The 14687-nt window shown below is 39.9% G+C and overlaps 1 protein-coding gene across 1 annotated transcript; it reads right to left on the reverse strand.

Annotated features, from left to right (window-relative positions):
• Positions 1-874: 874 nt before the first annotated feature.
• tp53i13 (tumor protein p53 inducible protein 13) lies at positions 875-11837 on the reverse strand. The gene is made up of 9 exons (XM_061720503.1): positions 11412-11837; positions 11259-11336; positions 10336-10371; positions 9659-9717; positions 9430-9508; positions 5856-5984; positions 3714-3905; positions 2508-3606; positions 875-1671 (listed from the first exon to the last, which is right to left on the reverse strand). Exons 1-9 carry the CDS (start codon positions 11511-11513, stop codon positions 1565-1567), a joined length of 1881 nt encoding a protein of 626 aa, XP_061576487.1. The 5' UTR covers positions 11514-11837; the 3' UTR covers positions 875-1564.
• Between the last annotated feature and the right edge of the window lie 2850 nt (positions 11838-14687).

Here is a 14687-nt window from a genome sequence, read left to right on the forward strand (position 1 = left end):
TTTGCAAGTTTTTTGCAAGGAACACGAGCCGGTCTACCGCATCTGGCTTGAGGGATGCCCGGTGGCATGTTACAACGCCCCCTCCTACACTAAAGAGCCTCTCCGATGGGGCACTTGTCGCAGGTATTGAGAGGTATTTCCATCAATCATTAATATGGTATCAATCATTAATATGTGTGCAGACAAGGTAAAAAAAATAAATAAATAAAAAAAAAAAAAAAGTGAAAAATCGATTTTACGATTTTCACGTTTTAACATCGTTCTAATTACATAATCGCGATTACGATTTAAAATCGATTAATCGAACAGCCCTATCTGGAGGTGGTTCTGGGCTCCTGGTTTACCATGTGTATTAACAGTCTCACTTCCAGGGAGCTTGGTTACAGCTCTGTGGACCCAAACTTCACACTCAGGAACATTAAGGAGCATCTTGGAACCTTTGCTGGCTCTTCTGCAGGACTGAAGACGTCTGTGACAGTAATTACTGAACACACTTGAAGGCCACGCTATGTTCAATCTGTTCTAGCTAGTCAAGGCCAGTGTCATTAGCTTGTTGTTCAATGATTCTGTTCAAGCACAATTCAAAAGCAATGTCAGACTTTCAAGAGTCAACTTTGTAAAGTTATTATTTGTCATTACTTTTGTCAATTTCAAGTTATTTCTGTGACTTTTTTAACAGAAAGGTACCAACAAATGTGTCACATCTGCAAGATTAATCCAGAAAATGAAATATGTGACACTGGATAGAAACGCAGCCTTGATGTCAGAAATTTAAAACAAATGGTGCAAGTAAGGTAACTTTACCCCCCCCCAACCCTTCACCATGACCATTTATACACAGCGCGAAGCTCAAACAGGACAACATGGATCTCTCCAACAGCAATTTTGCAATATTTTATTAAAAATCTAAGTTACAGAAGAAAGATGTTGTCAGACTACGAAGTGTATCATGGTCCAGTTTACACAGCAGACGCTACATGAAGTCCCCAGTTTAGATGCAACAGTTTAACAAACACCAGCCATTGTCTTGTCAAAATGCAACTATTTACATGTTCGTTTTCCAGCAAAATACAGGACTAAGTGTTGCTTACAACAGCAACTTCTTCATTCTAAACCTTTACAGGTAACATTACGATGATATCACTATAAAACTACCAAAATAAAAAGATTTGAGCCTTTTTCAAGCATTCGTTGAATGTTTTTGCTCAAAATCCAGCACTATTTTCAGATGCTCATAAAAACAGATTTTTTTTTTTTTGGTCCTTCCAGTAGAACGATGGTCCCATTCTTATAAAGCACTGGTGATACAGGCGCTCTGCGTCCAAGCAATTTGAACTTACGATCCCCTGTATGAGTCCCTTGTACCATTAGTTTTCACGTAGCAACCCTTCTGTCTTCTTGATGAAGCTGGTTCAGACCAGTTAAGTCAGTAAGGAAAGATGTTTACAGTCCAGTGAAAGCAGGACCTGCTTCTTTTACTCTGCTGGTTTCCGTCTTCTCCTCCTCTACATGTCCGAAGCTTAAGCTCTGTCTGGACAGTCCTGGAGAAGTTTCCTTTATTCCTCTAAGGATCCTCCTCTGAGCTGGAGGAGCTCGGCAGGAGAACACACTCCTGCCTTCTCCCCCTTTTCCGTCTCCTGTTTGCAATTCGCAACCTCCTACGGATCACATCTGGAAGACATGAAAACAGATGAAATATTTAATCAAACCGTTTGTGAACACGAGTTAAGGCAGCTTCTGTAACTTCAGCTTAGAGTTATGCTTGTTCTATTTCCTTGAAAGACACGGACAATCCAAATCAGTGTGTTAGGGCTGTTCGATTTTGCCCAAAAATAAAATCTCGATTTTTTTCTCTCAAAATCCGATTTTCGATTACGATTATTTTGTGAATTGACAAAAGGCAAAGAAATGATTTCAAATATGCTGTTTTTTTATTGAACATTTGCCCCATTGGGCTTTAAGTGCAAACTTTGCTCTTATTAAACCAAAAATGAATGAATAAAGTGCAAAACTCTGTAAAATAAGTTGAAAAAAAGTTTTAAAAAATATCATAAAATATAAAGTTCTATCTCTGAAAAAAAAATCAGCAAATCAGCACTTGCAAACATACAGTAAGTTATATTTCCAATTAAATAAAACAAGACATTTTCTAATTAAACTAAACTGGGTGTTTGCATGCTAAATAATAATGCAACCCATGAAGGAGGTAGAGGTGTGTAATGTCAGTCATTACATTTGCTATTCACATTTGCAAGTTTTGGCTTGAGGGATGCCCGGGGGCATGTTACAACGCCCCCTCCTACACTAAAGAGCCTCTCCAATGGGGCACTTGTCGCAGGTATTGAGAGGTATTTCCATCAATCATTAATATGTGTGCAGACAAGGTAAAAAAAAAAAAAAGTGAAAAATCGATTTTACGATTTTCACGTTTTAACATCGTTCTAATTACATAATTGCGATTACGATTTAAAATCGAACAGCCTTAGTGTGTGTGATGCTCCCCCCACCTGCGACGCTGTCGTAGTCCTGCCGGGGGTCGTGCCAGTAGAGGCTGGGCGTGGTCCTCCAGTGGCGGTACAGGCGGGTGTGGAGGATGGAGAGGGTGAGGAGAACCAGCAGGAAGCCCAGGGCCGCTGCCGCCCACACCGCCTCGTCTGTCCTGGGGGTGCGGGGCAGGCCCGGGCTCACGGCGCGGAGCTCCGCCCCTGCGGCGCTGCTGCAGTCGCAGCGTTGCCCTGCGTCGCAGCTCCCACACTCGTTAGCGTTAGCCTGGCTGTGGATGTCCGGCTGTGGGTCTGCTTGGGATTTGGAGGCCGAATCAACCCCTCTGTTTTCAGCTTGGTGTTGTCCGTGCTTTATGTTATGCTCTAGCTCTCTCTCTTTTAAATCAATGACTTCATCAGCCTTCATGTTTCCTTCTGCTACATTTTCTCCTTTCACCTTCTTTTTAGCGGGGTTCTCATCTTTGCGCTTGACAGACCACGCACCTCTGTGTTTGGACCTTACATCCGGGGCGTCAGGCCCGGCGGTGCGGTTCTGTTCACGGTTCCAGCCATCTGAAAAAGCCTGCGTGGCTGCAGAAGCGTTCTGGGGTGTGAGGTCGGCGTCTGCACGAGCAGCCGCCTGCACCGCCGCTGTGGGTTGCATCGCTCTGCTCTTCTGCGACTGAAAAGCCCCCGATCCTGAGGAACTGGAATCACTCTTAGAGGGGACTGACACCGAGTGAGTTGCTGGCCTCAAAGTAAAGGCGTGGTCTTTATCTTGGACCTCGGACTGAGGCGCCTGCTTGAGAACAGAAGGATCTGTGAGGGTTTTTCCTGAAAGTGAAACCACTGACGCTCCAAGTGTGCTGTTGTCCTGCTGGACGTCTGCTGTCCGCTGAAGGATGGTTCCGTTAGTCTTATCACTCCAAACAACGTTGGAGATATCTGTCATGGAACCACGTGTCTTGTTATTCTCTGTTTGTCTCAGGGCAGCTCTTATCTCTCTGCTTTTCATCTCCTCTTTAATCCGTATGGAGGGCTTCTTCTTCATGCCGGCCTCGGCCTCTCTGCTTCCTCCCAGTAGAGAGGAGAGGGTCTCCTCACAGCACCGCCTCAGAGAGCCCTAGGGATTTACAATAAAAGTTACCGACATGTACCCATATCTCTCAGAACACTGGTTTTACATGTATGTTCATGTGACTCAACAAAAACCAGCTCAATCTCCCCAACCTCGGTTTCCATCGACGGTTCCAGCGGGTGCAGCCCGGCCGATCTGATCAACAGGAGGTTGTATTTCCTCGTCTGGGTCGTACCAGCAAACGCATTTCCTCTGGCTTGTGTGGCCTGAAGCCAAGCGCAGATTTCTGCAGAGGCCGCGGTGGTCAGCTGCAAGGTGCGACCCCAGGACACCAAGGCTACCGGCTGAACTCGGAGCAGAGAGCAAACACAACATCAGTTCTGGCAGAGCTTCAAATCTCATGTCATAATCCAACAACTGCTATCACACTGTGATGGAGCCTCGGAAAAGTCATTTCCTTCTCTATCTGCAGAATGTGTAAGATCAACAATAAGCCAAACGTATTTTGAAACAGATGTCTACAATTATCTGCAAAACATAAAAGCTGCTTGAAAGGAACTAGTGCTGCACTGGTTCAGGTTTTCAGCTTCTGTTAATGTTAAGATCGACAAAAAATTGATGCCAATGGTGTTTTAATGTCATTCGAAATGGTTAAGAATTCATTTGGAATCCCACAAACAGATTTCTTTGCATATCTACAGGCTCGCCACTTTATAAACAATGACATTAGGTTTCCTCAAGATGGATCTCGTCTTGGGCATTTGGAAAAGACTATTATGCATTTTACTAAGAAAAAAGGCTTGATTTCATACTTTTATGACACTTTTCTGAGTCATGAAAAACACAACGTGGACAGTGTTGCAAGGCGATGGGAAAGGGACTTCCAAACAGAGTATGAACAAGAATGTTGGTCTCAAAGCATTCAAAACTCCCACTCTATTTTCATACGTAATAGATACAAAGAGATGCAGTATAGGATTCTTCATAGGCAACATAGAACACCTGAAATCTTAAACAAATTCGATCCCAGCAGGTCCCCATTATGCATTAAATGCAAAAAGGAGATTGGTACCTACATACACTGTTTCTGGGAATGTCGCAAGATTGCTAGATTTTGGTCCTATGTGGCTAAAGAATTGAGTTCAATTATGAAGTCTACTATCTGTAAAGATCCTGGACAGTTTCTATTAGGGCTGCTGTCAAAATGTGGAGTATTGGATCCTGGTAGAGCCAAGCTACTTAGTAAGCTTCTCTGCGTAGCTAGAAAATGCATTCTGTTCTATTGGATTCATGAGAAACCTTCATCAGTAACCCAAAGGTATAGAGAAATCTACAGAGTTCTTCCGATGGAAAGACTCAGTGCCAAATTAAAAAATAGAGATAACTTCATTAAAATTTGGTGGCCTCTCATAGACCATTTGCCCAGGGATCTATCTGCCTTGATTTATAAAGGAAGTGATTCTTTGGATGTTAGACCCCCAGCTGTACTCTTGCAGTTTACCTTCTGATGTGCTCGGTGTGTGCTGTGTGTACTACACAATATAACTCTTTTATATTTACATAGTAACTGTGTTGTATCTATAGATGTGTCGATTGCCCTTTTCTTTTTCCTTTTCTTTTCTTTTTGTTTGTATTGTATTCTGTTTTTGATTTATACCTTTTGTGTTAATACTGAAAATCAATAAAATATTATTATGAAAAAAAAAAAAACAACAACATGGTACAAAGTGCTGCACAGGCCGATGGAAAACAAAACACCGTAAAACATAAGACACATAAATAAAATAAAACAATCATGGTGAGTTAAATGCTAGTGAATAAAATAGGATACCAGCTGCCTCAGGGTGTTCCTCAGGGATCAATCCCAGAACCACACTGGTTCATTTAATATAAAGAGGTCAACACACAGATAATATACAGAAGTCATTTGAAGTGGATCAACACATTTAATTCATTTGATCACATTTTTCAAATGCCAAATTCAACTATTCATTACAGTCATCATCGACAACGATGGACTGCCATAAGCAAGTAAGTAAGCAAGTAACTACACAATATAACTTTTTTTAATTTACATAGTAACTGTGTTGTATCTATAGATGTGTCGATTGCCCTTTTCTTTTTCCTTTTTTTTTCTCTTTTGTTTTTGTTTGTATTGTATTCTGTTTTTGATTTATACCTTTTATGTTAATACTGAAAATCAATAAAATATTATTATGAAAAAAAAAAAAATCGACAAAAACTCCTCCAACTAGAGTTCGCTGAAAATCCTCAAAGATAGGAAGCTGTCTGACCAGGCGTATGTCCAGTTGTGGATGTGGGGTGATGATGTAGTCTGGCAGGCAGGAGCGAGCCACGGCCGACAGCAGGAGACGCTCCTGCAGGGGAGCACAAGGATGGTGCAGCAGAACAGCAGCTCCGAGCTGGAAAACACATCGGGAAGAAAAATGTAATAGCAACATCTTATCTGTGCTTAACTGCAAACAGTATGTTTAGGCGTCTGAAGGGATAACCAACTCGGAGACTAGGGGGAAAAAAACGACCCTTCCGAACCTTATTTCCTCAGAGAAAACAGAGATTAGATGATCCTGTTCTGTCCAGGGTCATATTTCAGGTTGATATGTGGCTTTTGGATTGAGCCCCCCTTCCCTCCCTCTCTCCTCCCGACTCCTCTGCTCTCGTCTCCGGGGGAGAGACTCGGATGTGAGGACGAGTCGAGGAGAAGAGTGGGGTCTATAAGGATTAGGTGCAGCGCTACGCAGAGCTCTTTCCGCAGCTCACTTTGTCCTTGTGGAAAGTAGGTCGTGTGTCAGCATCAGTCGTATTTCTACTAGGGGTGGGCAAAAAATATCGCAATACTTTTCCAGCCGATTCAATATTGATATTAAAAATTTGAATATCAATTTTTTTTTTTTTTTTTTTATATTTTTTATCCCCGATTTTTTTCCCATTATATCACCCAGTGCTCCTACCTAAGTGACAGTCCTGGGCATTGCCACTCTCTACCAAGGGAGGGCCCTGCACTGAGCTCAGGTTTTTTTCCTTAAAAAATGAAAAATAATGGACAGAGGTTTATTTATTTATGGATTTATATCTATACTGACTGATCACTGTGCCTGTCCTTGGTTTTAGTACCATCTTTCTTGTGTTTATTATCATTTGCCACATAATTAAAGCAACCTCATACTAAATTTAATGTTAATTTCATATGATGTAAATAATATGAAAAACATATACAAATATGTTGTAACTTTAGCTTGTATAGTTATAATAAAACATAGTTTTGACTCAGTTTGTCCCATGAATTGTCACTATAATCTGATGAACGTGCAACTCGGATTTTAAGATCCATCACTATCATCTGATGTACATATATACAACTTGGATTTTAAGATGTGTAATGCATTTTTAAATTTTTCGGTGAACTATGTAGAATATAATAATCGGGATATCGCATAATCGGGATATCGCAATGTGTATCGTATCGTGGCTCAAGTATCGTGATGCGTATCGTATCGTGAGGTCCTTCCCAATACCCACCCCTAATTTCTACGTACCGGTAGCCATTTCTGCGTTTTCTTTGTTCTTTTTCAGCTTTAACTACTCAAGTAGTCGAATAGTTTTCATTTAGGGATAATGTTATTACCTTATAGGTACTAAACATAACAAATCCTTGCACGCACAATAGTTCCAGCGTGTGTTCACAAGACTGCCTCACAATATGTCGTTGAAATGATTTGGAGCACAGACGGTTTTTGTGATGGCCAAGTCATAAAGTGTTTTAAAATATTAAAAACGTTAAAAAAAAGAGAGGCTGAAACTTATGACTGCAGTCCATATACCTGAGTAGTTATACACCTACTGATGAGGTAAGTAATAGAGGCATTCATCCCGTCTGTGCGCTCTGTTTCCTTAAAACAAGAAACAGGCATCATGACAGCAATCTCAGTAGGCTGAGTCTGAAAACAGAAATGTTTAATGCTGCTTTTTGTTTTGCTTTGGCTGGTCCGGGTAGTATAAAGCCTATTACTGTTTATTAAAACCCATTTCCAAGGAAATACATGTTGAGTGTGGGCAGCAGCTTTGCAAACAAAGGTCCAACTGGGTGGAAGGTAATACTCTGAATTTAAACCCTGAAAAAGCACACGAACCATGTTTGAGGAGCCGTTCCCCTGGCAACGCTGCCGGGTTATTAATACAGGAGGTTCTGCAACAAATGTGCTCCTCAAGAATGAGATTTTCCATTTTTCTGTTTACATTGTGGACCCTGAATCCAACCGGCTCAGCGTTCAGCAGGTTTTCTGCAGCTCAGACACTTCTGTAGAAGGTCTGGGGTGAAACAGCCTTTTACACACAGCCTGTTTAAGGATGATCCACCGTATTTCTATTAAAACTTGCTGTATCACCCAACTTCTACTACGCTGCAGCTGCCAGACAGCCATCCTGACATCAGCACGATGGATATTTTCATCGTTCCTTTTCCCTTTGAAGATGGCAAGCAGTCAAGGCCCTGAGTCAGTGAAGCCAACCCAAACCATGATGTTTCCTCCACCGTACTTCACCTTTCATGGTTGAATGGTTCGTACTAGCAGATGCATCTCAGATGTCCAACAGCAAGCTTCAAATATTTGAGTGTTTTTTCTTAAAGTAGCTCTAAAGCACACTTCCAAACTCATTTCATTAATTGAACTACACTACAAACTACTGACTCCAATAAACTTTTGTCAAAGTAAGTAACTTTTTTTTTTTCATTTCATTTCATTTATTCCATTCATGGTATATCTTCTTAACAATGTTGTACAAAATTCCAAGAAGTACACATTATCACCATGAAAGAAAAGGAGCAGGAAGAAGAAAACTTATGATACCTGCCCCTCTCTGTTAATACAATTACATTGACTTGCTGAACACCAATCTATCTATACATATATTTATAAACAAGAAAACAAACAAAAATACCACTCTACTATCTATTTTTTTTCTCTTTCTCCTTCTTCTTTTTTGTAGGCACTTATCTTTCCTTTTTTAAACATTTTATTAAGCTGATACAAACTTGTGCAACTTTTCAGTTCCTTGCTTTGTCCATGCCATAATTTTACACCTGTAACAGAAATACACATTTGTTTTATGTTTAGCCTTGCAAAAGTATGTTTGAAATCAAATTTAAGTCTGTTATCCTCATCCTCCAATCTGAACAAATTTTGTAACTGTTCTGGTAATGATCTTTTTTTGCTTTAAACATTATTTTTAAAGTTTGAAGTTCAACTATATCCACCATTTTCAACAAACCTGCCGAAATAAATAATCTGTTTGATGGTTCTCTGATGCCTACCCTGTGAATGACTCTCACTGCTCTTTTCTGTAGCACAAACAGAGGAGAGATGTTACTTACATAGTTATTACCCCACACTTCCACACAATAATTTAGATATGGCAAAATAAATGTACAATACAGAGTTCTTAGTGTGTTAGTATTCAAAATAAACTTAACCTTATTCAAAATATATATACTCTTCACCACCTTGGCTTTTACATATGCTATATGGTTTTTCCATGTCAGCTTGTCATCTAAAATAATACCCACAACTTGCATTTTGCTCTACCACTGGGGTCTTATATCAAATATATTTTTGGGTGTTATCAAGTTAAACACATTGTTTGTTTATTGTTGGATCTTAGATGAAAATCTGATGAGATGTGCAGCAGCCGCACCGTATCTAAACGTATGACTGAGGAAAGGCCCGGCCAACAAACACAAGGGTGCTGCGCTCACACCTCACACCGCCGTCCCAGAGACCAACTACTGGGATCTGAGTAAAAACACAGAGATGGAAGTAGAACTAAAACATGTAGGATTTCATGACCTACGTGCAAGTTGTTGAGCCACCGTTGAGGAGGGCAATACAGGTACTCTCCGCTCTCTGCCCTCACCGGCCTGAACGCTCCACTGCAACAAACACAAATGCAGACGCAGCCTGTTCACATAATCTTACATAAATCCATTTGTTGCAGTGTTAAAAACATAAAACAACTGAGACAACGGGCCAATTTTGTGATACCCAGGAGACCCAGGTACCAGCAAGGTCTGAAGGCTTACCTGTTGGGAATGGCGTGGTTGTAGGAAATAGGTTTATTCATGCATATCTTCACGGCTGGCTGTAGTTAAGAAAAAAAAAAAAGTATTTTTTAAAATGTTTTTCTCATTTGTTTACAGGAAAAGCAAGAGAGACATGTAAACAGGAAAAAGGCAGATCAACAACAAGACATGAGCGCGCTATCATGACAAGCAGACGGTGGGTTGAAAAGTTTCAAGAAGGCACAAAGAGGACTCAGCTCTTGATAAACTGCAGGAAAGGAGACTGGGATTTATTGATTTGGACTCCACTATCTTTTGCGGTTGCTGTGAGTTATGGACGCCGTGTTAACGGGTTTAGCAACTGATCTGTTTGTTTTTATCTTTCCAACTGAGTAATGAGGTTTCCCGAAATGAATCCTGTCCTACTAAAGACTTGGTGCTGCCTGAAATCACCGACAAAGAAGTCAAATCAGTTCTTAGCTTTCTTTTTCCCAGTGCACACAGTTTTTATTTACTTAACAAGGACAGTGAGTGAAATAACCAGACTAAAGCTGCTACAGAGAAGATGAAATTTCATTTTACTTCATGCGTAAACTGTGAATTTGGTGTCATCATTGAGTGTTTTGCTTAAATATCCAGATACAGCTTCTCAACTGAACAGATTCCATGCAGAGAGCACAGGACATGTGTTTACTCACCTCGGGATCGTGCACTGTGTCAATACTTGGAAGTCTCTGTAGATAAGGATAAGAAATGATGTATTAATTGAACGGGAGAAGAAATTCAACAACGTTATACGCAGACAAGAGAGCAGATTGCGGACTGTGAACTGGATGATAAGGAAGTAGTTATAAAGGCTGATTTGTTTTATGAGTCGTGCCAAATGGGCAGAGTTTATCAGAATGACTTTCCCATAATTGTTTTACACTTCCTGGCTCGAGGTGGACTGAAACTAGGGTTGCCACCCGTCCGGTAAAATACGGAATTGTCCTTTATTTGAGAAAAAAATGTTGCGTCCCGTATTGAACTAATACGGGACGCGATTTGTCCTGTATTTTCATTAACGCCCCATACACACGTCTGTCACACACACATCAACACTAAATTTACCAATACTGAACAAAATAAAAACACAGGAAACATTAAGGCCAGCAAAATCTTTGTGAATTATTGAAATAAATTAACTTTTACACCATATTCTAGTTGAGTTATTGAAATAAATTAACTTTTACACTATTTGCTAGTTGAATTATTGAAATAAATTAACTTTTACACCATATTCTAGTTGAGTTATTGAAATAAATTAACTTTTACACTATTTGCTAGTTGAATTATTGAAATAAATTAATTTTTACACCATATTCTTCACCTGTATATATTATACATCTGGGCTGATGTGGACATACATAGAATAGGAGGATATTTCAGTTACTAGTATGGTTGGCTGTCTGTACAGTCATGCAAGTTCAATGCTATTAAAGCACTTTAAACTTTAAATCAAAGCATCAAAGTTTTTTCATATAAAATAAACACTTTTTTATGCAATTTAGAAGTTTTGGGGCTTTTTTTTGGGAGATAATGTGACACTGGTGAGGATGCGTCTGGCCGTAACCATGGTTACCTGAGTAGACTCTGGCCGAGCAGGGACAGCGCACTGGCCGTAAACCGCCTCCGCCGGCAGGTCTGCGTCCACATTGAGCTACAGCAACAAAAACACACACACGTAAACACCCGTGGCGACTATATGCAGGTTAAAAAGTGGGGTTATACGCACCTTTCCATCGTCGCATCTGTCAGCGGGAGACTGCGGAGCGGCGCGGCCGGCCGAGGAGAGCCAGAGCGCGGCCAGCAGGGTCACCGCCACCCGCCCCGACATCCCCACACCCGGAACCTCATCCAAGAGGAAAACAGCCTCCGATCAGCTGCTGGTCATAGCCACACTCTGTCCACACAAAGCCACGGCCTCTCGTTCTGCCCAGATAACAGCATTTCCTAAACAAAGCACCGTAACACGCGTCTCTGACCCCGGCGTCCTTTATCTGAAAGTTTACTACTTAATTCATCTTCAACGTAAAGTTGAACTAAACATTAAAAGCGGTAGAAAACTAGATTAGAAAAATAAATAAATAAAAACCTGCATAACAATGAGGTTTCGACACTTTCAGAGCCATTGTGCCTCGTACGAGTGATGGTACATAACAGTTAAGTTACACCGCATAATTGAAAACACCTTTTCCCTTTACATTTCAAAATAAAAGCCTTTAGATGATTTAGACCAGACTTTTTAAGCATCTCACCTTCTCGCATTTCACTTTGACACGTGTACAGAACTGTCTTAGCTTACTAAATATTAAGTCAAATCAAGTCAAGTTTATTTATAAAGCACTTTAAAAACAACAACATGGTACAAAGTGCTGGACAGACGAATGGAAAACAAAACACCATGAAACATAAGACACATAAATAAAATAAAACAATCATGGTGAGTTAAATGCTAGTGAATAAAATAGGATACCAGCTGCCTCAGTGTGTTCCTCAGGGATCAATCTTAGAACCACACTGGTTCATTTTGTTTATTTTGTTTATTTAAAAAGGATCCCCATTAGTCTTCGCCATGGGAAGACTATTCTTCCTGGGGTCCACCCATAGACATACAAAAGATAATATAAAAGATGATAATATATTAATAATATAATAACATAACAATAAAGATGACAATAATCCAACTCAAAAAGGGTGAAAAATCTTCACTATAATTCCTGAAATAATAAATTTAACCAAAATAAAAGATTAAGTAACCAACCATCCACATCATAGAAGTATATATATATATAGAAGTATAAATATATATTACATATCATAATATACTCATACATTATAATATACTCATACTTCTAAACCATATATACACTCATCGCCTACAGAGATTTAGAATATATTTACTATTAATTTATAATATACATACAATTTGCACTATAATCACAATATATACCTCGGAGAGATCATAACTTCCTTCTGAACTACAGCCTGCTTCAGTCTTCATTTAAAACCTGACATCTTGTTTATTGCAACTATACATGGGGGGATATAAAGAGGTCAACACACAGATAATATACAGAAGTCATTTGAAGTGGATCAACACATTTAATTCATTTGATCACATTTTTCAAATGCCAAATTCAACTATTCATTACGGTGCTATGTTACACTGCTGCTCTTTGTCTCCAGCTAATCATTTTCAGACTCTGACATGTATTGCAAATGTTGAATATCGTCCATTATTCTTTGTTCAATTTAACACTTGCCCCGAATGTGATGCATTTTACATCGACACGTGTTCTCAAATACAAAACCACATTTTGTTATTACAAGACAGTCAGAATCCCAAATTATTCAGACTCTAAATTATCTGCTATGAATAATTTGTGTTCATAAAATAAACCCTAAATGCATTGGTTCACTTTGCTTTTCCATAGACTTAAATGTCATAAACCTGTTCTTAGTTTGCTCCAAATTTTTCCACAGATCCACATTCCTAAAAGCACATGAAGTTATTGCCTTTGATCCGATAAAAATATTCCCTTTATTTATATTCAATACCCATCCTAAATTGGAGGGAGCTGGTGAAAATATACTGATTCCTCTAGTCCTCGTCAGAATTGTCAAGAACCCATCTTCCTGAGTAAATTCAAGCAAAGTTTCAACATATTTCTGCTGAGCCAAACCGCTGCATATCTTAACCAGGGCATCTTTGACAATAACATTTTGCATTGCAAGTGATTATTTTCTGGAGAAATAAATATCCATCCATCCATCCATAGAGGCAGCCATCCATCAACAGAATGATTTTGACAGAATTATTTTAACATTATTTAATAATGTCAGATGTTATTGTGTCCTTATCAGTATATTTGTTTTGACATTTTTAAAGGGGACCTATTATTTTGCTTTAACGTATATAGATTGGTCTCCCCTCAGCCTGCCAACTCAGAGAAGGAGGAAAGCAACCAAATTCTGCAGTGTCTGTACAGCCGCCCGGATGAGCCATCCAGTGTGATGTGGATCTACGAGCCGTTCAGATTCTGCTCCTGTTGTTACGTAACGACAGAGCGATGCGTGAAACCACGGCCACAACTAACTCTGGCCGGAACAACAACTAACTCCGCCGGCCGGAGCTTCCGCCATTTTTTCGTAGCGGTGTATCGTGATGGCGTCTGTTCGAGCTAGACATGCAAATTGCTCTGTGGTTGGTTGTAAAAACCAACACAAGCGATGCTTTGTGCCCTCCCCTGCTACGCGTCATTCTGGCAGCCAATCAGCACAGAGCCTCATTATCATAGCCCCGCCCACTCAGAATCCCGCATAGATAATGAGGTTAGAGAATGGGATGATAAAGACATGGCTCAGAGGCTGAATTTCTAATTTATTTAGCAAAAACAATCAAAAGCTTGTTTTTAAGACATTCAAGGCCTGTTTAAAATAGGCATTAGATGCCATAATAGGTCCCCTTTAAATAATTGAATAGAAGTTACTTTTATTTTGGAGCTTAAAAATGACTTCCGGGAGTCTAATTTACCACCAGAGTCTTAACTAAGGAAGCCGCAGTGAGAACAAAATAATGAGGATAAACGGAGGAACCTCAGTATCCACAGGGAGGCGACACGGGAGCGGCACATGTGAAACTGACTGCAATTTCCTCTTTTTTTCCTCTTTTATATTTGATCCATCCAAAAAATACGAAATTTCCTCCCTCTGATTTATGAAGTATATTTTAAAGCTAAAAAACATTTGCTTCTCTGGATTTGTGATTTTGTTTTATTTTGATTTATTATTCCGAGTAATGCGGCAGATTTTGCAGAGGAACCAAACCATGTGACATAAGTAACCTTAACCTCTGGGCTCACTCCTGCAGCAGGTTATCAATGCTGTCACTGTGAGCAGTAAAACCAGCTGTACCTGTTGGCTCAGCCCAGGTAGGCGTTGCTGAGCACAGAGACTGTCAACAGGCCAGCTGCTTTCAGAATAAAAACAACTGCATAGAAACTGTAGA

This window comes from Cololabis saira, chromosome 4 (assembly GCF_033807715.1).
Source record: "Cololabis saira isolate AMF1-May2022 chromosome 4, fColSai1.1, whole genome shotgun sequence".
Taxonomy (NCBI): Eukaryota; Metazoa; Chordata; class Actinopteri; order Beloniformes; family Belonidae; genus Cololabis; species Cololabis saira.